At 45.6% G+C, this 26,293-nt stretch overlaps 1 protein-coding gene across 1 annotated transcript in view; it reads left to right on the forward strand.

Annotated features, from left to right (window-relative positions):
* LOC138247097 (uncharacterized) overlaps window positions 1–26,293 on the forward strand; it is a 272,302-nt gene that overhangs the window by 224,687 nt on the left and 21,322 nt on the right. Inside the window, exon 6 of the mRNA XM_069201840.1 lies at window positions 23,050–23,190. Coding sequence (XP_069057941.1) covers window positions 23,050–23,190 — 141 coding nt within the window. The remainder of the gene's footprint in view (window positions 1–23,049; window positions 23,191–26,293) is intronic.

The raw sequence follows: 26,293 nt of genomic DNA on the forward strand, positions 1-26,293 counted from the left end.
GTCCTTTTTTTAAATGGACCGAACTTGGACTACAACCAATCCGACGACAGCACCCTCTAGAACACTCCCAAGAGAAGCTCCCTTCCTCAGATTTTGACTGCACGTCAAAGGGAGTCTCCCTGAGCTCTACTTAGTTTTTTCCACAAATTACTTCAAAAAAGGCTCGGACTTTCATTTACTCCAATTATGTCTGATTCTAAAGGCCTCTTTTGTCAGACCTGTGGGAAAAAGAGAGTCCATGTGGATGAGCCACATAAATTTTTTATATATTGCCTTCACCCTACTCATAATGCAAAGGATTGCAAAATCTGTCATACCTTTCCAACTAAGACAGTGGAAAGAGAAGGCAGATTATTGCTGTGGCTACAAGAAACTAAAGCCCAAAAAACATCTTCTGATGAAGATAGTGACGCTTCCCTCCACAGACAGGGGTACCACCATCAACCCCCCCACGTACAGTTTCTATTCCAATATCAAATATACTGCCTTCAGCTACGCATAGAATGACACCACCACCACGTGCTGTCTCCCTTCCTAGAGACAGTCCTTCCACATCGGAGGATGAGGCCAGGGAAGAAGGTGAACTACCAGCGCAACCAGATGACTGGGATGATTACGTCATCCCTATTCCATCTCCACCTCAACACCCTCCAGCTGATTCCCCTCCGGAAGACATTGAGGGGGTTTCATTGTATTATGGAAAGTGCAGCAGAAAGATTTCACCTACCCATTGCAGTGAAGCATTCTGATTGCTTCATATATGATTTCAAGGACCAGGCACAGAAATCAGTTAGATCCATCCCCATCAATAACCACTTATGGCAGGAGGGTATTAGAATTACGAAGAACCTGCCACAGTGCCAGCAGTCCTGCCCCGTATTGACAAAAAATACAGGGCTCCTGATGATTCTCCTGCATGCCTCACGGGACACCCTAGGCCGGATTCTGTAGTTTCTCAAGCTGCGCAGAGAAGATTAAAAAATCCGGCAGCTCCGATCTCAGTACCACCAGATAGAGACAGACGACGCCTTGACACTATAGGCAAAAGATTTTCCCTCATGTCGGCTGTTACAGTGAGGGCTACTAACGCTTTGGCTATCCTGGCACGATATGACAGGCAGATGTGGTGATCTATGAAAGATCTCATTCCAGAGGACCAAAGACAGGACCTAAAAAAGATCTTACAAAAAGGAGAACGAGCCTCTTCTGAACTTATTGACACTACCATGGATATCGCCTCAATAGGGTTTAGGCAACTGGCAGGCACCGCTGTTCTGAGGTGTCAGGGTTGGCTCAAAGCCACTTTGTTTCGACCTGAAGTGCAAACCAAGATTCTGGATATGGCTTATGACGGGGATATGCTATTTGGCAAGCACATAGACAAAGCTCTTCTTGCCATTAAAACAGACACTGACACTGCTAAGTCCCTAGGTGCCTGGCAATATAGAAGATTGCCTTTCAGAGAGGCAAGGAGACAAGGTTTTTTCACCTATAGAGGTTCATACTACCGCTCCCAACAGTTTCAGCCTTACCACTCTCAATATAGACCACCGCAAATGTTTAGTCAACCAACTACGGCTGGTTTCTCTAAACAGGGAGCTCGCTGGAGAACCTCACATCAATCCAGAGACTCGGGACGTAAGCAATGACCCAGTCCAAGTACCAGCTGCTCAGCCTTTCCAGCAATAAGTAGGGGCAAATATATCCAAATATCTCCACAACTGGAAATCTATCACCTCGGCAGGGGTGGCTCCTCCATATGGGTGCAGGAGCTTCCCCCCCGCCCCCCCCCCCCCCCCAACCCCCTAGCAGCAGAAGCTGCAAATCTTTCAGAACGAAAAGATGATAAACTAGGATTATCATCCTTTCGTTCTGAAAGGGGCGGGGCATTGGCATTGGCTCAGCACTCTCCCTCATAGCGCATGTGTGTTTGTCCGGCCGTTTTGGGCCGGCCAAACACACATGCACAGTAGGCTGTCTCAAGCCCTGCAACCCTGTTGCCGGGCTGGAGAGAGCCTGCACAGGCTCACAGTCTGCCTGGGAGCGCTCTGGCTGGGTGCTCCCAGAGCAGCACCTCAGATCAATGGATATCAGACATAGGCCCTCATTCTGACCTTGGCGGGCGGCGGAGGCCGCCCGCCAAAGTCCCGCCGTCAGGTTACCGTTCCGCGGTCGAAAGACCGCGGCGGTAATTCTGACTTTCCCGCTGGGCTGGCGGGCGGTCGCCTTCAGACCGCCAGCCAGCCCAGCGGGAAAGAGGCTTCCACGATGAAGCCGGCTCGGAATCGAGCCGGCGGAGTGGAAGCTGTGCGACGGGTGCAGTTGCACCCGTCGCGTATTTCACTGTCTGCGCAGCAGACAGTGAAATACATGTAGGGGCCCTCTTACGGGGGCCCCTGCAATGCCCATGCCAGTGGCATGGGCACTGCAGGGGCCCCCAGGGGCCCGCGACCCCCCCTACCGCCATCCGGATCTCGGCGGTCCGACCGCCGGGATCTGGATGGCGGTAGGGGGGGTCGGAATCCCCGCGGCGGTGCAGCAAGCTGCGCCGCCGCGGAGGATTCAATGGGGCCGCGGTACACTGGCGGGACCCCGCCAGTGGTGCCGGTCCGACCGCGGCTTTACCGCCGCGGTCGGAATCCCCATTGGAGCACCGCCGGCCTGTCGGCGGTGCTCCCGCGGTCCTCCGCCCTGGCGGTCAAAGACCGCCAGGGTCAGAATGACCACCATAGTGGCTTATGGCCACTCCTTGGAATTCACAATAAAACCACCAAATATCCCCCCAAAAGGGGCGCATTCCCTCAATTTCATTTATTGAAAAAAGAAACCAAATTGATGTTTAACAAATGAGCAATAGAAAAAGTTCCAATGGCTCAGAAAGGAAAAGGATTCTATTCCCGTTTTTTCCTCGTGCAGAAGAAAACACTGGAATGGAGACCTATTCTAGACCTGCAGCACCTAAACAAATACCTCCGTAAGCAAGCTTTCAAAATGATCACTCTTTCAGATATATTAAATCTCCTAAACAACGGAGACTATATCACATCTCTAGACTTGGAAGATGCTTATTTTTATAACCCCATTCATCCCAAGTATCACAAGCATCTTCGGTTAACAGTGGCTGGTACTCACTATCAGTTTTGAGTCCTTCCCTTTGGACTCAGATCAGCCCCACACATTTTCACCAAGTGTTTAGCCCCAGTAGCAGCCGTTCTCAGGAAGCAAGGTCATTAGGTTTTTTCATACCTAGACGACTGGCTACTAAAAGTGTAAACTCCACAAAAAAACACTTAAAGCGACAAAGGACTGCCTTCTGCTCTTTCAAAAATTAGGTCTTACAGTCAACGAGAGAAAATCTTTCACAATACCCACTCAGAGAATGGTGTTTCTCGCAGCTGCTCTGGACATGCTGCACAACAAGGCCTTCCTTGCACAGGAACAACAGAATCGGCTGACATCTTTGGCCACAGTAATATCAAGAAAATAGTCCATTTCAGTGAGTTTGTAAAAATCGCTCCTAGATATAATATCTTCCACAATCAACCTAGTACTAAATGCACGCCTCAAAGTGAGACCGTTGCAGGAGGAATTACAAGTTCAGTGGAACCAATCACAAGGATCGCCCGACGATTGCATTCTTGTTATGCCAAGGATGATAAAAGCATTGGACTGGTGAGCTCACCAGTCTCATCTTTCTCAAGGCCTCACCTTTATTCTGTTAGTCCCACAGTTTATAATGTTAGCATCAATGGAAGGATGGCAAGGTCTCCTCCAAGATCTGCAAATCCAGGGGAAATGGTCAAACCATCAGAAGCTGATGCACATCAACAGCTTGGAACTCAAAGCCATCTCCCTCACATTGCAGGCATTCTTCCCAAGGATACAAGGTTTTTGAGTGCTGGTGCGGACAGACAACATAACCAACATGTATTATATCAACAAGCAGGGAGGCATGAAATCCTTAACTCTCTCACAAGAAGCCCAGAATCTATGGAACTGGCTAGCAAGCCACAACATCTCCTTGAAGGTCGAACACGTCTCAGGAGGTCACAACACGTTGGCGGATGCACTCAGCAGGGCCAACAACGACTGTCACGAACGGGACCTGAATCAAGCCCAACTAGACATAATATTTGCAACATGGGGAGGCCAACTCTAGATCTTTTTGCAAAGAACTGGAATACCAAATGCCAATTTTAGGCAAGTCGGTTTCCCCTTCCAGGGTCTTGAGGGAATTCCCTTTCGATACGATGGTCTGGGATCTATGCGTACGCTTTTCCCCCATCCCATTAACTCTCAAAGTCATAGCCAAGATGAAGGCGAACTCCTGCCACCTAATACTAATCGCTCAAAAATGGCCAAGGCAGTTCTGGTAAACGGAGCTTCTTCTGATGTCAGAAGCCACACAGATACGTCTCCCACCAACTCCAATGCTACTATCAATTCATCAAGGGGAGATATTGCATCCAGATCCGACATCACTACACTTGCATGCATGGCTCCTGAATTCCATGAGTTCCAGCATCTGAGGATCACCCCAGAATGTAGAAACATATTTTCTAAAGTGAGAGCGGACAGCACAAACAAAATATATTGACTTAAATAGAAGTGGTTCTGTTGTTGGGGTCAGCAACATAACTTACACCTGTATGAGGCCTCTCCAGAACAAATATTACTTTACCTGTTAATGCTAGCGAAATCCGGGCTTGTGCATTCCTCAGTGAAGTGCATTTGGCAGCAATTTCAACATACAGATGCTCACAGCCTCCCTTTGTTCATCACAACTAATTAAGCAGTTCGTGAGAGGTTTACTCACAGTCTTTCCTTCATTAATGTTGCCTACCCCCTGAATAGCACCTTAATGTTGTACTCTCACAATTAATGAAATCTCTGTTTGAACCTATCCATAAGGCAGATCTCAAGTTTCTTACGTGGAAAATAGCTTTCCAACTAGCGATCACTTCCACTAGAAGAGTCAGTGAAATCCAAGCTTTCACTACACAAAAACCTTTTCTGCATTTTACTGAGGATGTCATCATTCTCAAAACGAATCCCAAATTCATTCCTAAAGTTCCTTCTCACTTTTATCTCAATCACCCAGTTATTCTCCGGACATATTTCCCCAACCCAACATCACCAGCAGAAAGATCCCTCCACACATTGAATGTGAAGAGATGTCTTGAGTTCTAGCTTCAACAAACTAAAACTTTTCACAAGTCTGATCAATAATTACTGTCCTACAGACCTGGGCGACTGTGCACTGCAGAAACAAAGACAATGATAGCAAGATGGCTATCGGCAACCATTCAGTTCTGCCATTTTGCAGCAGGAAAACCTCTAGAAAGATGATCTAGAGCACATTCAACAAGGGCAGTATCAACCTTGGCTGCCATGTTTGCTGGAGTTCCATTAGAACAAATTTGCGGTGCTGATACTTGAAAGAGTACCCACTCGTTCACAAAGCACTACTGCCTCCAGTCCTCGCATAGAATCGATGCAGCTGTGGGTCAAGCAGTCCTACGTCATCTGTTCCAGTAAAGTGAGCCTGAATGGTAATGACAAATTGTATTTCTAATACTGGTTATTATTACTATTATTATTATTATTATTATTATTATTATTATTGTTACTGTTATAAGTCGAACATTTTGGACACAGTTTTGTATTATTATGAGTACTCTATATAAGTTATGATATGTGAAGTAGAAATTTCTTTCATACCCACCATCCGTTACGATTTTATTATACTACATAGTTTATACTGCTTGTTATTCTGATTCAAGCATGGGAGTCTATGAAAGATCCAATACTGGATAAAAAATTTGTTACTTACCTGTAACTGCAGTATTGATATATTTCATAGATTCACACGCGACCCACCCTTCTCCCCTTAGAAGCTCCCTTTACTAACTCACAATACTTAATTCACTCTAGTGCTAAAAATAATGAGGGAGGGAGCTTCTCTTTGGAGTGTTGTTGCCTGATTGGTTGTGGTCCAGGTTCTGGCCATTTAAAAAAAAGGACATGGATAGACTAGCAAATTTAAGGCCTATTTGCATTGTAGCCTTTGTGGTTATTGTATACTGCTTTATAGGACACTGTGGGACTCCCACTTCGACGACGGGGATGATTCTGGATAACTGCAGTTACAGGTAAGTAACTCATTTCTTTTCAGGTACAAATCACCCCACTAGTTGCACTACTGGGATGGGTTAAAAAGATTCCCAAAACTGACTGTAAAATTGTTTCCCTTGCTCTGCTGTTAGTTGAGATTGGTGGCGCGGCACCTGGGACAGGGGAAAGCCCCAACAAAATATCAATGGTTGCAGGAGCTCACAATGTGTTGTTTGTTTGTCTCCCCAGAGCTGCTGCGCAATGTTGATCATGATGTACTGTGCCGTACTGTTGTTTGAAAATAAAGGGCAATAAAAGGTATTTTAAGAAAAAAAGAAAACAATTGGTCTCTTTAAATTCTAATCCTTGCTTGTCTAATTGCGGGTTTCCACAGTGGTTCTCACTTAGCCACACCTTGTTCAACATATATGTTTCATCCTTGGCAGGTATTGTAAAGTCCTGGGGCTTTGAGATTGTTTCATATGCTGCTGATACTCAGCTTATCATTTCTATTGATGAAAGACACGGAGACACGAGGAAATCAAACAGGATGTCTCTCAGAGGGGCCTTAGTGGATGCTGTCATAGTGTCTGAAACAATGTAGAGAAAAACAAAATCCTGCTCTTTGGAGGGGCTTGCAGAGCTTGGAATTATTCTTGGTGGCATTTGCTCCTAGGTCCCACCCCTATGCCACAGTGGGTAGTTAAGAATATGGGATCATTAGCTGATGATTCATTGTTTATGCGGGACCAGGTGAATGCAGTTTGTGCATAATGTTTTGGTCTCATTCTTCATAAGCTTTTTCACTGGATCCCAGTAGAGTGGTGGCAGAACGTCACTCAAAGTAAGCTAGATTAGAGCAATGCACTGTCCCTAGGAATGGCTGAATTCCTATTTACTGGTTTTCAATCTATTCAATATATGGAGCTCGGCCTCCTTGAATTCCCTGCACTGGCTTCCTGTGCTCAAAAGAGCCAAATTCCACCTAATATGTTATGTACCTAAGTCACTGGGTCCAGCCATTCTACATGACCTAATCACCTTTTACAGGCCACCACCTTGCTCCTCGATTTAAACTCTGGTGTGTGCTGAGTGAATTAAAAAAAACGTGTGTCCGCTCCTTCAACCACCTAGCAGCCTTCCACAGCAATTCCTTGCCTCTGTATCTTCACCTTATTTCTGACCTCTTTACTTTTCGGAGAAGACCGAAGATTGGCCATTTTTTAGGTCGAGCCTCGACAGCGGGCATGCGCTGTCTGGAAGACCTGTTGTTAGTGATATAGGCATTATGTCCTGCCTGCCACTGCCTGCCACTTCCAGTAGGTTGAAGGCAGTGTTGCTCTTGTTGTGCTGCCTTCTAAGTGGTATGGCAGCTTATACGTCACTTCTTGTACTTGGCCGAGGAGCACCAGCCAAGTACAGTTTACTTACGTCTCACATGTTTTACTGTTGTTTGGGCGGACTCTTTTACTTGGTTTCCTGCCTCTCGTGTTTGTCAGCACTCATGTTCATGCGCGCAGTTCATTTTCCGTGTTTGCCTATCACTGGGTCCTTACTTTACATAGTCAGCAATAACAAGTACTTGTGTTGTAGCTGTGTTTTTAACTTTTTTGTCGCTATATAAAACATGAAATCGACCTAGGAATGAATCTTCAGGCTCTCCCGGCACAGTGGGAGAACCAATACTACAAATTAACTGCACCTGGAAACCTTGACCCATAATGCTTTGCAAGCATTCGGTTTACAACACATTTGTGCCCATAACTCAGCAGCTTGTGGTGGTCTTAGGGCAATGGGACAACCGCCAAAACATTTATAACAACATGCTCTTTCTGTTCAACCAATCTTGTGGGTTACAATAGGAGAGAGGGCACCCAAATATCATAACCTCTTCTATCACTCAATGTATATTTAAACTCTCTCATAGCTGAAACTTTTTTTTCTGCAGCTAAAAGGGGTTTGTGTTCCAAGGGCTTTGTTAGTGCCCTGACATTTCTGTATGACCTGCAGCTGTGTTATGCACTATGTGCTTTTGATATTGAAAGAATAATTGTTCCAATGTAGTACTGACTTAGTCAGCTTGACAGGGACATCTAGCCACCAATGCTGGTAATGCACCTTCTGCTAAAGAATGAACACACTTTATTTCTGATAAAGGTTTAATGTATTCATGGAAACTTAGCCCATAATGCTTTGCAGGCATTTGTTTTACAACACATTTGGGCCCATAACTCAAGACTGTGGTGGTCCTAGGGCAATGGGACATTTATAACAATGTGCTCTTTCAGTTCAACCAATCTTGTGGGTCACACGAGGTGAGGGGGGGGTTAAATATCATAACCTCTTCCACTATTCAGTGCATGTTTAAACTCTCTCCTGGCTGAAACTTTTGTTTTTCCACTAAGAGACGTTTGTATAATAAGGGCCTTGTTAGTATTCTGACAATTCTGCCTTGCCTGTAGACATGTTGTCATTGAAAAATAACACTTTATTTCCCATAAAGGTTTACTTTATTCATGAAAACTAGGCTCATAATACTTTGCAGGCATTTGTTTTACAACACATTTGTGCCCATTAAGCAGCCTTTGGTGGTCCTAGAGCAATGGGATCACCCCAAAGCATTTAGGCCCTTATTTATACTTTTACACGCAAAACTGTGTTAGCGCGGTTTTGAATGTAAAAGTATACCGTCGGCAAGCACCATTCTTGGACGCCGGCCAGAAGCCATATTTATGGAATGGCGGTAACCTGGCGGTAATGCCCGGTTAGCATCAATGTGAGTGATACTAACCATTTGGGGGAGGAGTAGGGGGAACCGGAGGTTGTGCGCCGAATTACGGCGTTACACTATTTAGAGGTTAACAGATGCCTCTAAGCAGAGTAATGACTTTTCCTGGCGCACAACCCCCATGGACATGACTCCTGTCTTAGCAAAGTCAGGAGTCATGCCCACCACCCCAATGGCCATGCCCAGGGCACAAATGTCCCCTGGGCATGGCCATTGGGGCCAGTGGCATGCAGGGGACCCCAAGTTAGGGGTGGGACCTAGGACCAAAATACATACCGGGACTTACCTGGGATGTGTCCCCCATCCTGTGGTGTCCCTCTGGTGTGGGTGGGGGTGTCCCTGGGGCCAGGGAAGGGCACCTGTGGGCTCTTTCCATGGTCTCTGACCATGGAAACATGCCCACAGGTCCCCAGACACCTGCCCATACCCAGGTGTTAAATAATGGCTCTGAGCAAAATTAGCGCCATTATTTAAGGCCCCCATCCCCCGTGCTTGATTTTAGCACAGGGGGATAAATATAGCGCTAAGGCCATATTGTAATTTCTGCACAGGAACATCTCATTGACCCAAGGTACGTTTCCACCTCCAGAAAATGACGTTAACTCCACAACTTTAGTGCTAGACGGATCTAGCACAAAAGCATAAATATGGAGTTAAGTTTGCTCTGAATTAGCGTCATTTATTTTTACGCTAATTCTGCGCAAACCGAGTATAAATATGCCCCTTAGAATGATGTGGTCTTTCTGTTCAGGCAATCTAACCACCACCAGTGGTACTGCACCTTCTGCTAATGAGCACCTTCTGCTAATGAACGAAAAAACACAATTTATTTCTGATAAAGGTTTAATGTATTCATGGAAATTTAACCCATAATGCTATGCAGGCATTTGTTTTACAACACATTTGGGCCCATAACTCAGCCTGTGGTGGTCCTAGGGCAATGGGACCACCCCCAAAACATTTATAACAATGTGCTTTTTCTGTTCAACCAAAGTCGTGGGTCACACTAAATGAAGGGGGGGTTGGTCAAATATAACACGTCCACCATTCAATGCATATTTAAATTCTCTTCTAGCTGAAACGTTTGTTTTTACAGTTAAGAATAGTTTGTCTAATAAGGCCTTGTTAGTATTCTGACAATTCTGCCTGGCCTGCAGATGTGTTATGACACACTCTGACGTCATGTTCCAACACTGAAGAATACAATTTTATTTCCCATAAAGGTTTAATGTATTCATGGAAACTAGACTCTTAATGCTTTGCAGGTATTTGTTTTACAACATGTTTGTGCCCATAGCTCAGTCTTTGGTGGTCCTAGAGCAGTGGGACCACCCCAAAACATTTAGGCCCATATTTATACTTTTACATGCAAAACTGTGTTAGCTCAGTTTTGCGTGTAAGTATACCGGCGGCTAGCGCCATTCCTGGATGCCGGATGCCATATTTATGGAACGGCGGAAACCCAGCGGTAATGCCCGGTTAGCATAGGAAGAACCAGAGGTTGTGCTCCAAATTATGGCGCTACACTGTTTAGAGGTTAAAAAATGCCTCTAAGAAAGAAAGAACACACTTTATTTCTTATAAAGGTTTAATGTGTTCACGGAAACTCAGCCCATAATGCTTTGCAGGCATTCGGTTTACAACATATTTGAGCCTGTGATGGTCTTAGGGCAATGGAACTGCCACCAAAACATTTAGGGCCTGATTTATATGTTTTTAGCGCTGCATTTGCGTAATTTGTTTTACACAAAAGCAGTGCAAACTTACAAAATTAAATTATATTTTGTAAGTTTGCGCCACTTTTGCGTAAAACATTTACGCAAATGCAGCACTAAAAAAGTATAAATAAGGCCCTAAGAATGATGTGCTCTTTCTGTTCCGGCAATCTTATGGGTCACACTAGGTGAGAGGGGGCCCAAATATCATAACTTCTTCTACTACTCCTTGTATTCTCTCATAGCTGAAATTTATGTTTCTATAGATGAGAGGAGTTTGTGTTTTAAGAGTTTTGTTGATGTTGATATTCTGACAGTCCTGTTTGGCCTGGAAGTGTGTAATACACTATGCTTTACTCAAAAGGACAATTGATCCCAAGGCATTACTAGTTCAGTTGCCTCAACAGGGATATCTAGCTACCACCAGTAGTACTGCACCTTTTGTTTTTGATTTTACAGGGACATTTAGCCGTCAATAATGATACTGCACCTTCTGCTATTAATTCTACAGGGACATCTAGTAATGATCTGCCGCACGGCACTCTTGTGCCACGGACTCCACAGTTAAATGATATTTAAAAGGCCTGCTAGGCCATGTTTCCTCCAAATGCTATTTTTACTGTGGTGCTCTGTAGGGGCTGTTCAGACCATTACAGTCTAATACCAGTTGTTTGAAGGACTGCACAAACGCAGTTTATTTCTGATAAAGGCTTAATGTGCTGCATGGCTAAATATTTATAAGGTCTTAAATGCAAGGTTGTCATTATCATTTACAACATCAGCAGCTCTAACTCTTGCTAATGTGAGACTTATTGCACTGCAAATGCTTGACTCTCTGGTGATCATCAGTGTATGGAGCTCTGATATTTTGGTTCAGTGCTTGGATACCTCTTAGGGGATGATGGAGTGCTTTACAAATACTGTAAGTAAATAAATACATAAAATAAAATGGATAAACTCAAAAACACAATGCACAGAATGTTCTACAATGAGCATGATGATTGGAAATGTTTTAAGTTGCAAGAAATGACAGACACACCAAATGTAACAAGGGCTGTGTAAGTCGAAACACATCAGTTTGCTGGCTGTATTTGTGCCCTGAATAAAAGTCAACTTTAGACCTCTGAGAGTGCAGAACACCTTTGTTTGCAAAACATATATATATATGTATGTGTTTATATATATATATATATATATATATATATATGTGTGTGTGTATTTGTATGTGATTGTAAAGAGAAGAGAAGCTTAGTATGAGAATGCTTCTACAACTGGTTTTAAAACATCCCTTAAAACCAACTATGGTTAGTCTTTTGCTGCTGAAGATATGGGATGCCAGCAGGCATATGTTAAGTTCTTCAGTGATGTTGCTCATGCCTCATATTAGACTTTTCATCCTTGGCATGGTCTCTCTTAACGTTTTGCCTCTGTTTCCCAGGTTGTTGATGTGTGTTGGACTCTGTTTTTGCTGTTTTTGTTACTCTGGGCACTTTACCACTGCTAACCAGTGCTAACGTGCAAGTGCTCCTATACAAAATGTGTACGTAATTGGTTCATCCAAGATTGGCATATTTGATTTACTGGTAAGTCCCTAGTACAGTGCACTAGAGGTGCCCAGGGCCTGTAAATCAAATGCTACAAGAGGGCCTGCAGCACTGGTTCTGCCACCCACATAAGTAGCCCTGCAATAATGTCTCAGGCCTACCACTGCAGTGTCTGTGTGTGCAGTTTTAAACTGCAAATTCGACTTGGCAAGTGTGCCCACTTGCCAGGCCTAAACCTGTCCCTCTCATAGGTTAACATGGGGGCTACCTTTAAATATGATTAAAGTGTAGATTCCCTTCGGGAGCAGATAGACATGTGGAGTTTGGGGTCTGTGAGCTCACAATTTAGAAATACATTGTTTAGTAAAGTTGATTTTGAGATTGCGTGTTTGAAAATATCACTTTTAGAAAGTGAGCATTTTCTTGCTTAAACCATTCTGTGACTCTGCCTGTTTGTGGATTCCCTGTCTGGGTCAATTTGACAGTTGGGCTATTTGCACCTCTCTCTAGACAGTGACACAAAGGGAGCTGGGGTGTAGCCTGCATATCATGATGAGCCATCTGTGCTAGGAGGGAAGGAAGGAGCTGTCACTCACACCTAAAAGGACTGTGCCTGCCCTCACACAATGCAGTCTCCAACCCCCTGGTTCTGGGGCCTGGCCTGGGCAAGGGAGGATTACACAAACAAGAGAGACTTTTCTTTGAAGTACGCCTACTTCAAAGGGAAAAATGGGTATAAGAAAGGCACCCAAAACCACAGACTTTAGATCACTACTGAAAACCAAGAGTTACCTCTTCCTGGAGAAGAGCTGAAGAGCTGAGGAAGAAGAGCTGCCCTGCCTGTGACTGTACTTTGTGGAGCTATCCTGCAGTTGCTGCTTCTGCCTGTGCAAGAGGACAAAGACTGGACTTTGTGTGCCTTCCTTCTTGTGAAGAACTCTCCAAGGGCTTGAAATAGAGCTTGCCTCCTGTTGTTGAAGTTTCAGGGACAGCAAAGACTTTTCTCTGCCAGCACCTGGAGCCTCTGCTGAGACTCCTACCCTGCCAAGTGGTACCCATCCAGTTCTTGGGACCCTGAAAGGAGAAGCTGGCAGAATAAGAGTAAGAAATCCACTCACAGACCACCGTGCAGGGAAAAGATCGGCGCAACTCTGAGATGCGGCTGAAAAATCGACGCGCTGGCGTCTTCGCGACTGAAAATCGACACTCGCGTACAGCGTGACTGGAAGATCGATGCACTTGGCTGGAGAAATGACGCACAGCATCGCTGACAGAGGCTGGTGAGATCGCAGTCCGGGCTGTGTTGTTTTCAGATCATCGTGCAGCAGGATTTCCGACGCAAACATTGCTGAGTGTGTAAAAACAAGGCAAGGTCTACCCAGAACCGAGAGTGCTGTTCGGATTGACGCATCGCTCTCCTGTGGAGAGAAGAAACAACGCACGCTTACTCGACTGACGCACGGGCTCGCTCGTGATATTGACGCATCGCATGCCCCTTTTGACACACATTTGCCCGTGCTGGGTTATTTTGACGCGACCAGGTACATTTCCACGATAACAGCGTTAGCGTTGTGTCTAAAATTACATGAAGACTCTTTGGTTTTTAATTGATAACTTGACTTGTGTATGGTGGATTTTTGTCGTTTTGGTCTTGTTTTGTTTAGATAAATATTTTCTATTCTTCTAAGCATGTGTTGTCATTTTGTAGTGTTTTTGTTTAAGTTACTGTGTGTGTTGGTACAAATACTTTGTACCTAGCATTCTGAAGTTAAGCCTGCCTGCTCGTGCCAAGCTACCAAGAGGGTAAGCGGGGGTTAGCTGAGGGTATTTTCTTTTACCTTGACTAGAGTGAGGGGCCTTGCTTGGACAGGGGGTAACCTGACTGCCAACCAAAGACCCCATTTTTAACACCTCAGACATATTCATTAGTATCAATACAGTTTAAAGTTAGGATATATTATGCAAGGCTTTGTGTTGGTCTCTGATGTTTCTGTGTTTGCACAAGGGAGCATTACAATAAAACCGGATGGCAGCTGGCGACGTGGCATGTATACGAATCAGTCAAGCCTGGCTCATATTTAATGCTGTTGGCAAACCTTGTCCTTTTTTCAGGGACTTGAACATTTTCAATATACCACAATGAACTACTTTAACAGCTGTTTTATACATCTGGCCAGCGTCTTCCTTAGATTTTATGATAGCAGCAGATGTGGTTTGCAAACCTCAACTGAAAGTGCTCACATACTTCGGTTTTATGTATTGGATTTTAATTCTTTGTCTGGACCGGGGGCTTCAGATTATGATTTACTTTCTTCATTTGTTTAGCTCCGTAGCTAACAACTCCCATGAGTCCAAGCGAATTGAGAAAGAGAAGAATCCACCAATCGGGCAATTCAGGCATTAAGCCATTTTCAAGAAAAAGCACTTCCTCTTTCTTCGGCAGCCAAGTAAGTGCTTTTCCTAAATTAGGGCTCATCAGTTTGCATGTCAATGAAGTGCGTTTTTTAAATTGTGCATATTACGTTTTATAAGGCGATTGCCTTTGTTGCTTCCAATGGGGTTTCTCATTTCAGCTCTCCGAGGGAGAGGTCACTTCAGGGATCGTTTCATGGGCACTGATCTCTCACGCATTTGACCAGGGCCGCACAATCAATCAATCAATCAATCAGTGTATTTGTAGAGCGCCCTACCACCCGTGAGGGTCTCAAGGCGCTGAGGCGGGAGTGTGCTGCTACTGCTCAAATAGCAAGGTTTTGAGCTGCTTCCTGAAAGTCAGCAGGTCTTCGGTCTGTCGTAGGGGCACGGAAAGGGTGTTCCAGGTCTTGGCGGCGAGGTGGGAGAAGGATCTTCCTCCGGTAGCGGAGGATGGTGGCGAGGGCGGGGTCGGCTGAGCGGAGTTGGCAGGAGAGGGTGTAGAAGGTGAGTCGTCTGTTGAGGTAGGCTGGGCCAGGGTTGTGGAGAGCCTTGTGTGCGTGGGTGAGGAGCTTGAAGGTTATCCTTTTGTTGATGGGGAGCCAGTGTAGGTCTCTCAGAAGGGGAGTGATGTGGCTGTGGCGGTGGGCATCAAGGATCAGGCGGGCGGAGGCGTTTTGTATGCGTTGCAGTCGTTTGAGAAGTTTGGCTGGGGCTCCTGCGTAGAGGGTATTTCCGTAGCCAAGTTTGCTGCTGATGAGGGCTTGGGTGACTGTTCTTGTATCTGTGGGGATCCATCTGTATATCTTGCAGACCATGCGGAGGGAGTTGAAGCAGGTTGAGGAGACATCACTGCCTTGCTTGGTCATGGAGAGTGTTGAGTCGAGGATGATGCCCAGGTTGCATGCATGGTTGGTGGGTGTTGGGGCCGCTCCCAAAGCGGTCGGCCACCAGGAGTCATCCCAGGCTGAGGGTTTGGCGCCGAAGATGAGGACCTCCGTCTTATCTGAGTTCATCTTCCGTTTGCTGTTCCTCATCCATTCGGTGACTGCCTTCATTCCTTCGTGGAGGTTGGATTTGGCGGTGAGGGAGAGGATCAGTTGGGTGTCGTCGGTGTAGGAGATGATGTTGAGGTTGGGCAGCCGGGCGACGCGGGCGAGCGGGCCATGTAGATGTTGAAAAGTGTAGGGCTGAGAGACGAACCTTGGGGAACGCAGCAGATGGCTTCGGAGCGGAAAGGGGGGAGGCGGACGCTCTGGGTTCTGCCGGAGAGGAAGGAGGTGGTCCACTCCAGAGCTTTGTCCCTGATCTCTGCGTTGTGAAGGCGTGTGCATAGGATGCGGTGGCAGATGGTGTCAAAGGTGGCCAAGAGGTCCAGGAGGATGAGGGCCGCAGTTTCGCCGTTGTCAAGCAGGGCCCTGATGTCGTCGGTAGTGGCGATAAAGGCGGTTTCCGTACTGTAGTTGCTGCGGAACCCTGACTGGGATGGATCCAGGATGTTGTTTTCTTTGAGGTAGTGAGTCAGTTGTCTGTTGATGATCTTCTCGATGACCTTGGCCGGGAATGGGAGCAGGGAGATGGGGCGGAAGTTCTTGATGTCTCTCGGGTTCGCTTTGGGTTTCTTGAGTAGGAGTTTGATCTCAGCATGCTTCCAGCTCTCGGGGTAGGTCACGTCTCAAAGGACATGTTGATGACTTTGCGGAGGTGGGGTGCGATGGTGGCGCTTGCTTTGTTAAAGATGTGGTGCAGGCATGGGTCTGACGGTGATCCAGAGTGGATGGAGCCCATGGTTTTGATTGTGTCGTCTTCGTTCACATTGGCCCAGACGAGCAGGGGGTCGTAGTTGAAGGTGGGAGAAGAGTCGGTGATTGGCGGGGTTCTCTCGCATGCATCCTGTCCCTTTGATGACGCATGTGGAGCGCTGTAATCTGGGGCGGACACAGCGGCGGTTCCTCCGTGAGAGCGGAGGAGCATCCCCTACCCCGCACTGCTGTGCAGAAAGTGTCATAAATAAAATGGTAATAAAATTAATTTATTACCATTTTATTTTTTATGCTTTCTGCCGCCAGAGTGCGAGGGCAGGACGGGGCCAGTGTGTCACTGCTTCCGGTGAGACGTGGCCACTTCAGTTTGAAGTGCACCTGTAGGTTTGACCGGCTACCTTGCTACAGCCAAACCGACATGCTCAATTTAAACCTCCCCAACCCGGCTGTCTTGGACAGCTGGTTTGGCTAGCAGGCGTACAGTGCCTTTTGGAACATGGAGCTGGCCCGCTCCAGCCACTCAAGATGCTTTTTTCATGCTGCTTAACAGTATGAAAATAGCTCTTTGTTTGGATGAGGGAGTTGGCTGTGTGTTTCGAGCTTGGAGGACGTGCTGCAGAAGAATGGGGATGTGCGGCAGAACATCGAGTAAGATAAGTGTTTTTTTATATTTATATTGGTGTGTATGTTATGTGTGTAGTTTTGTGTGTGTGTGTGTTTTGCGCCCCTCCATTTTAATTTGCTACCAACCACCACTGGAACTCCATCCTCAATAGGAAGCCTACTGATTGCTCTGACACAGCCTCGGCTTTGTGTTGGATCCAGCCCCCGTGGTGTTGCACAGCACAGCTACAGCCTGCTGAAAGCTCGTGAGCCGCTAGTGTCCATCATCTTGTACTCCTCCATGCCCATTCCCTTGCAGGATTCGTCTGAGCACAGGGCGAGCCTTTGTTCAGATTCAGGTTCTTTTCTGATGATACAGATCAACTTTTCCCTATGCAGTAGCACACTGGGTCACCGCTTCGTCTGTTTCACAATTTAAATACCTTTAGGCAGGGGTTCTGCAATTGTCTCAGGACTTCACTCTTTTTGGGCCCTGATCGTCAATGGCAGGGCCTGGGGAGGGGAACTCTTTCAAACTTGGGTATGCATGACTCTCCCTTTGTTCTGGATGATGACTTCATGGATGCAGTAGACGCCACGTTACAGAGGGGCATGTGACTTATCCTAGAACCTTTGAGCAATAAAATATTGGTTATTTCTCAGTGTAGCTTGAACACTCTCCCTTTGCAGGAAATGGTAGCCCCTTTGAGGCCTTTAAATGAGATGCCTGTCACAAACCCCATGGGCACAGCTAAAGACACAGTGAATAAGCAGGCTCCTGGGTCCCCTCTCTCTGGCACCTTTGAACAGCTCTGCCAAGTCTTTCTAAAACTCAGAGACTCTATCCCGGTAGGGTGGGCTGGTTCAGGACAGCCTGGATTTACGCCCACAGAAGCTTTAGGAGCTGCCCTCAGAGATGATGGTGGTGACAGGGAAGATTTGGGTGACCTGTGCCAACAGGATGATTTGGATAACAAGCTGTGGCTATAAGACCTTAGAGATTGGAAGAGATCCTTAATGTGCAATGTTGGATAGCCCTGCTAATATTGGGGATCCCCTGGTCAATGATTTGGATGGCATATTCAACACAGATTATATTTATCATTCTAGGTCTGTGTATTGGCATCCAGCACCTCGATTTGCCTAGTTTGCAGCTAGCAGGATCAGAAAGAGAGCCAAATGTCCTTGCTCATGCATGCATGGAAAGGTCAATTTAACACCTGAAATTTACATCAAAATCATTATTCCCTAATGTGTAAAGGACCCTAAGAAAGGGATCAATTCTTTGTGGAGAATCTGCTAGGATAAGTTACTTGATGTCCTAGGCCCCTTACTGAAAACATTAGATATGGGCTAAGAGGCCAAAGAGACCAGCAACCTAATTTCTCAAGAACTCCTGTCCGGCTGTGCTCAGAGAGCCATATGCTTCATGGGGATTTCAAACTGTGCTCTCTAGTCGGACTGCAGATATTCCCTCCTGGTAAAGATTGATTCCAAGTTAGGGAAACTAGCCACCTCGGAGGCCAGTGGCTGATGGGGGCCTTTTTCAGGGACCCGTTTCTGAAGGAGTGAAGCAAGTTAACCACAACTTCCTCATCTCTGGATAAGGCCCAGCAGTCCATGGAGTGAGTAGTCAACAAGTGTGTTTTTGGAGGGGCAGACAGAGATGGGGTTTTCTTCTGACATAACTTTTTCGCCCAGCATCCCAGAGATTCCCAGGCACTCAGTACCAGGGCCAGCAACGGGTTGGAGGCTTCTCTCCATCCTGTGGCACAGGTCGCAGTAGAGGAAGCTTCAATGGAGCAAATGGACAATCTTCTCCTACATCAGGAGCACTGGTTGCTCCTCCACCAGTTGGAGATGACCAGTACATCAGCTACCTCATTGGGACACGGTTGAGAGTTCTGGCAGAGCTCACAAAGAGTTTCTGGCACTACTGTCTAGACAGAAAGATAGTGGTCATGGCAGATTATCTCCCAGGAAAGCTGAATTGCTTCGCAGACTGGAACTCTCAACACCTGAAGGATTTCAGTGCCAGGACTTAAGACACATCCTTATTCATTATGATCATGGGCAGGTGGGGTCCGTACGAAGTGGATCTTTTACAGTCATGCCTAGATCACCAAATCCCGAGTTTCTTCAGCCTGTGTCTGAATCACTTGATGGCAATGGATATCTTCTGGCAGGACTGGTGTCAAATTTTGGTTATACATTCCCACCATTTGAGATGATCACCAGGGTGACAGCACATGTTTGGCGCCAAATGGCATCCTTGATTCTGGTGACTACAGTTTAGTAATCTCAAGCATGGTTTCCAGTTCTTCTGGAAGTTTCTATGGGTTTTCCAATCCAACTTCCCATTGAGTGCATCAATACTGATGGATGTGCCTTGAGACCCTCACAGGTGAGGAGTTGCACTTAAAAAAAACTGATTGACTGATTGATGACGAGGGCAATTTACATCCCCTAATTCTGGGCTGTTTGCTTCGCCTCATGGCTTGGACTATGGGAACTCCCAGGACTTTCGAGACAAGCTTTGAATTTCATTTGGAGCGCATGGGTGGATTTCATTTCCATACAAAATCCCTCTGCTCGGCGCAGATGGTCCTGGTGGTGCACGGGGAGGAATTTGGATAGACGGGGGCAGGTTTAGTGCACATTCTCAATATCGTATCGTAGCTCTGTCAGAAAGGCCTGGCATACTGAATAATTAATATGGTTAGATCCTCGACTTCAGCAGGTCATGAACCATGGTTGGTTGTTCTGGTAGTGAATCATCTTTTTGTGTGCAAGCTGTTGAGGGTAGTGTGGGTGTAAAATACCCCTCATATAAATATTCTCAGCTATGGGATGCTAACCTGGTCTTGCACCTCTTTGAGTCTTGGCAAGATAATGCTTACCTATCCAGGAAAGAACTTACAGATAAGCTGACTATGCTTTTATGTTCGATTTCTTGCTAAGGTGTTTCAGGTATGAAGGCTTTGGATTTCACCTCTAGGTTCTTTTTCTTTTTTTAAAACCCTGTGCGTGATCATGCCCTATTAAATAGACTCATGTTTTGTGAGGGATTGTCTCTAAGCATGTTCTAGAGCTGAGTGTCCCATGTCTTGTAAGGTTGTCTATGGATGTATGGGGGGGCTCCACCTGGCACACATGCTGATTTTAGCATGTTTTTTTTTTTTAAGTGTATAAGCCCAAAAATAAGTATGATATTTAGTTTTCTCCCTCATACTGCATCTTCTACCCCAGCTGTAATCTCTAAATTGTTTTATGTGCGCTCAAATGTTGGCATGCGTGGCATGGTGTTGTCTGATACGTTCCGCATGGGGCTTTCATTCAGCCTCACTTGTTTGTTAGCTCATGCTGTAAGAGGGGTCTGGATTGTGCTGTCTCACTGATTTCACCCTATTCACATTCCAGATGAAGAAGCACTGACTACAGACTTGCATGATTATCTTTCCTGTCCCTTTGGTAAGCTAATCCCCTTGAAGCTGGTCACTAGCTCCTTTGTGATGAGTGAACAGTCTTGTTCCTTGCGACTGGTCCTTTGTGCTTATGCACCATTAGGTCCCTAATACAGGCTTAAGCACCTTGTGTCCGGTCTGAGCATAGCCATTGGTAGTGTTTGTCGATTCCTATCTGATGCTCCCCAAAAGCAAGCTGTCTCAGTAGGTTCCTTAACTTCATCACAAATGTGAACTCTTCTCCCCTTTTGTAGACTCAGTGCAGTACCTCGCAGGCCATGTCACCAAAACCATATCTCTTTCCAGCCACATCAGTGGTGGCTGGCGTTAGCAACAAGTTGTACTCCTTCGTCCTTAGGTAATGTCAAGAGCTCCAGTACCTTCCGATCAAGTTTGTGCTCTCAGACACTGTCTTCGGGGCACACATCTGTTGCTTTCTTTTAACATTAGCTTCACTTTTTTGTTTATTTTTACACGTTGCATAGCAACCTGCGCTGCTACACAACGTGTAACAAAAATTTGACAAAGCCAATAGATCTGGCTAGGCGAACCGTATTGGCGATGCCAATGCTTGTCCTCTATGTTATTTGTATAAAACCCCGATATAGTTACTGCAGTGAAGCTATTTTTCATATGTGAGAAGAGCGAGTGTGGATTTGTGAGCATGCGGTGCACTACAAACTTTATAAATCACGAAGTACAACTAGGTTATCCTGTACATGACTTTTTCTTGGAAAGTTGGACAAATGTGTGTCTAATGTATTATTTCGCTTTAGCATATGTTGCGTGCATGCTTTACTGATATCTTTACGTTTCCTGCGAAATGTTTAAGATTTGAGAAAAAAAAGGTATGCAGCAGTCTTGCCAGTCGGTGATAGTGCCAGTGATGCCGAGCTTGGAGATTAATGGGGCCCTACCATGGTTTCCTAATTAGAAGTGCTCTGTCTTAAACTGGGGTGATCTGTTGCTGATTTTGGCCATGTTTGTAGGATTGATTGCAGTCTTCTCTTCATGGCGTTTGGAAGTGACAGTGACTTAGCTATGTCACTAGCTTTCTTTCGTTGTTGCTGTTTCAGTAAAGTCGGTAAATGTAAATCGCTGGATGCAAGCTTTTTTAGTGTGATGATTGTCTTCTAGAACACTGATGCTGTTTATTATATATTTTGTGTATTTTATTTTGTCTTTATGATTTCTTTTTCTTTAACAAACGGGTCTACTTACATGGAGGGTTTTTTCACACGGATCACTCGCTGATGTTCTATTCCCACCATAGTTTGGCTGTGTGGGTTATCGATTATTATGCTTAGATTTATTCTTTCTGGTCTCCTAATCATTTTCTCCTGTCCTCTTAAATTAACGATCCCTGTGTTACATAGGTCACATCTGAAGTCTGGAGTTAGGATTACTTTGTATGTTCACGTCCGATGTTACGTGACAATAGTAGTTTTTATTAATTAAATGTAATCTTTGCATGTATCTTTTCAGCCCTGAAAAAGGGGATTGGCATCCGCGAAACACTTGTTGGCAACTTAAGGACCTGTATGACTCTAAGATTGATGTATATATTTGATACTTTGTGGCAACTCCAATGTTCGTACTGTATACAATTCGGACTGAAAAATCTATATATATATGAATTACCTGTTGATTCATTTAAATACAATTGCTTAATTGTGTGCAAGTCTTGACTCACCACGACTCCTAGTTCTATGTTTTAGTTGCTTTGTAGTTGCTTAATGCTCTCTGAACTGATGTTTAAGTTCATGTATGGTAATAATTGTGGTACAAATTTTGGGGGTTCTTTTAATGCTGAATGGGCAATGATTTTTTTTACCAGGTAATGATCAGAAACAAGACTCCATATGGCTCGGGCGGCATCCTCACGAAGAAAGAGGACGTGCTTTTCCTTGAAAATGGCTTTATCCAGTGCCTGAATTGCCTGATTCTTTTCTTTCTCAAGTTTCTTGGAGTCATGGGAGTTGAAGTCTTTTAGCAGTTTTGCGGTTATTTGTTATTGGCTGCCGAGCTAAATAGATGAAGAAAATAAAGCAAAATATTCGCCTCCAAGTAATTCGTAGAAATGAAACTTTACTTCACGTTAGCTAGCACATTTTGTGATATAGTATGGTGTGGCTGAAAGGCAACTCGAAATGTTGAAATGCAGAATCTGTTTAAGCATTTAAGGAACATTGTACGGCTTTTTATTAAACAAACGAATACAAGCCGTAATTCATCAGTAACTTCTTTTAGTTGTTAATATTCTGTATGTGGGACACAAACTGAAAGGTGTCTGGGACATAGTGAACTCTAGGAGCTCCCAGTGAATTATATGCTAATGTGAACGAGAATTTTTGAAAAGAAGTAATTACCTGTTTATCTTCTCTCTCTTTTCTATTGGTGATGCTGCAAATACCATTTGAAGTTCTGTTTGCTGACAGGAAATCAACATAAGTGCAAATAAAATATTATCTAATTTTCGTGGTGGAGATTTTGTGTAGATGTTTTCTTTTCAGGAGGAATTTCAAAATGTCCACTGTGCATTGCATTTTAGAGTCTTAACCTGTCCCCAGCTTGGGCATTATTGCTGAGAGCTCATAAAACATGCACCAAAACAAATGACCATCTTTCTCTTTTCTTTCTTTTTAGTTCTCAAAGCCAGTTACATTCCAAATGGAGTAATGTGTGGTGCTTGCAATTCTTGGAGCTCGAGGTATTGTTCCCCATGGATTATAATACCATGCCAGGGGATAGAGACTATGTGTGGCCTTGTTCAAATAAAAACTTCAGGTAAATCTGATGTGTCTTTTGATTTCAGTTTTCTTATTCTGTAGTCCATATATTTTTCTCACTGTAGCTGCCTACGCCATTGAAACTCTTGGCACCTTTTGTTGTCGGACAACAAGCCCTTTCCACGGCTAACCTTCAGCACTGAAAAACATTGGCCTTGGAAGCGCCAAATATACCGGACACTGTTGACATTTATCTTATCATTGCCTTTCTCTTTTAGCAGGAACAGCAATCACTAGCATCTTTTCTCCTCTTGCATGATTAGGTATTTCACTTAATGTGTCAAGGCTGGAAGGGCACACCCTATAAAGTGCTAGCTGTGGCTTCATTCTTATTTCTGTACACTTTGGATATTATTTAACTTTGTCAGAAGAGCTGTTAATTTGTTAAACTTAACTGATATGACGAGTGATCTCCCACTCTCCTTCCCATGGAGACAGCTTGGCTAGTTAAAGCATAAACTTATTTATTTGAAAACTATTTTCCCATGGTAAATAAAACAGGTGAATTACCCCAAACTCTCCTATCCCCTTCTCTCTCCTCATCTTCCCCACTTTTCTCTTTTTGGGCCACGGATGCTTATATCTCCTGACTTACCTTGCACTGGTGTCTCTAGACAACAGTCTTCCTCTAAGCAGTCTGCTGAAGGTATGTTGACGGACTATCCCCCACCTCGTGCTTCCTTCGGCCCCGCTATCTGAGACTCAGGAAGATCACCATTTGGGTCTGTAAGAAACTGGGTTGTTGGTTGAGTGGGGTGTTAACCCTGCTCAAGCAACAGCACCGATCCTTGTCAGGATGAACTACTAAAGTCACTAAATTAATCTGTGCTTAACTCTATGGTAGCTTGAGACAAAAGCAGTCATGCTTAACTTAGAGTTAAAGTATTTATGTAGCACACAAACAGTAATAAAGTGAAAACACAACACAAGAAAAATCCCATACCAATTTAATAAAATAGAGTACATTTTAATACATGTGACACCTAAACAACAACAAATCTAATCAGTAGAATCAGTTATGACTTTTTAAGGTTTATAATAAAAACTAGCGCCTAAAATATCAAAGCACCAACCGCGGCTCTCTAGTCAAGCCAGACCAGGTGAAAGTTAAAAAATACGGCCAGCTGCGATGAAGCACAGGCCGGATACAAAAAGTGGATTAAGCCCATCCGCCACGTCCCCTTGGACTTCAGAAGAAAGCAAATAATCTCTGACGAGGGTAAGGTTCGGCGGGAAAAGGCTGCAGGCAGTGCCCGAGGGAGAGGCGTTGTCTTCAGGGAGCTGCTAGACAATGTTCCTGTGAAAATTTTAACTTTTGGACTTAGGCCCTCATTACAACCCTGGCGGTCGGTGTTAAAGCGGCGGTAATACCGCCAACAGGCCGGAAGAAAAAAAAATGGGATTACGACCATGGCGGAAACCGCCAACATAGACAGCGACTTTAACACTCCGACCGCCACGGGGGTAGAAACAAACAGCGCAGCGGTCACCGCCAACAGAAGGGCGGAAGACAATGTACCGCCCACACTATTATGAGAGGCCAATCCGCCACCTTTTCCGGGGCAGAACCAATGTGAACAAAAACACGGCGGAAACAGGACTTGGAAGGGAAAACACTCACCTCTCCACACCCCACGAGGAAACAGGACGCCACAGAGCCAGAACTCCAGATACTCCCTGTGATGGTATTCCTGCTCCTCTATCAGGAGCACCAAAGACAGCGGCGACGACCACAGTGAGTACTGCACCTACAACACAGGGGAAGGGGGAAGGAAAAGAGAGTGACACACGCAACACGCAAAACCCCTACCCTCACCCACAACAACATACACACAAATACATGCTACAACATTACATTTACACCCCCTCAACCCCCCTGGAAGAACACAAGGACAAGAGGAAATGAGTTGAACAATTGTAATCATGAAAAATCCAGTAGTCAAAACTCGAAATACAGTATATACAGTTATGTACACCAACTACACAAGTCCGGATATTGCACCAATTATTGTCCGTGGACCACTGGGCCCAAAATTCATGGGGAGGCCAACACATGATACCAGACTTTAAACGGGGAGAACACTGCAGGGGCATCAGATGGAAATGAAACAGGCACCTCAGAGGGAAGGGAAGAAGGGGCACCTCAGCCAGATGAGTGCATGACGCCACTGCTCCACGAAGGGGCTCCATGCCCACTGCTGCATCCTGGGGAGTGCAAAGCCACAGTCTCTCAAGTCTCTCCAGTGGGTGGTTTGCCCACTGCTCTATCCTGGGAAGTGCAAAGCCACAGTCTCTCAAGTCTCGCCAGTGGGTGGTTTGCACACTGTTTTATCCTGGGGAGTGCAAAGCCACAGTCTCTCAAGTCTCTCCAGTGGTTGGTTTGCCCACTGCATTATCCTGGGGAGTGCAATGCCACAGTCTCTCAAGTCTCTCCAGTGGGCGGTTTGCCCGTTGATGTATCCTGGGGAGTGCAAAGCCACAGTACACGTGTGGATGCCTTTCTCCACTGGTTCTGGAGGGGGCTTTGTGCCCAGAGTGCTTCATCCTGCCAAGGACTGAGGTAGTGGATGTGATACTCCACTGGTTCTGGAGGGGGCTTTGTGCCCAGAGTGCTTCATCCTGCCAAGGACTGATGTAGTGGATGTGATACTCCACTGGTTCTGGAGGGGGCATTGTGCCCAGAGTGCTTCATCCTGCCAAGGACTGAGGTAGTGGATGCCTTTCCCCACTGGTTCTGGAGGGGGCCTGGTGCCCAGAGTGCTTCATCCTGCCAAGGACTGAGGTAGTGGATGTGATACTCAACTGGTTCTGGAGGAGGCTTTGTGCCCAGAGTGCTTCAACCTGCCAAGGACTGAGGTAGTGGATGTGATACTCCACTGGTTCTGGAGGGGGCTTTGGGCCCAGAGTGCTTCATCCTGCCAAGGACTGCGGTAGTGGATGCCTTTCTCCACTGAAGGTAGTGCATCATGGAAGCTGCCCAGGCTCCTGGAACTGACCACCAGGCTCGGATGACTGACCACTGGGGATGGCAGCCATGTCTGCGGTGGTGCCACTGGCTCAGGATGTTGCGGGGCCGCTGACGGTGCTTGTGGCGGTGTCAG

The sequence above is a fragment of the Pleurodeles waltl genome, chromosome 7 (assembly GCF_031143425.1).
Source record: "Pleurodeles waltl isolate 20211129_DDA chromosome 7, aPleWal1.hap1.20221129, whole genome shotgun sequence".
NCBI lineage: Eukaryota > Metazoa > Chordata > Amphibia > Caudata > Salamandridae > Pleurodeles > Pleurodeles waltl.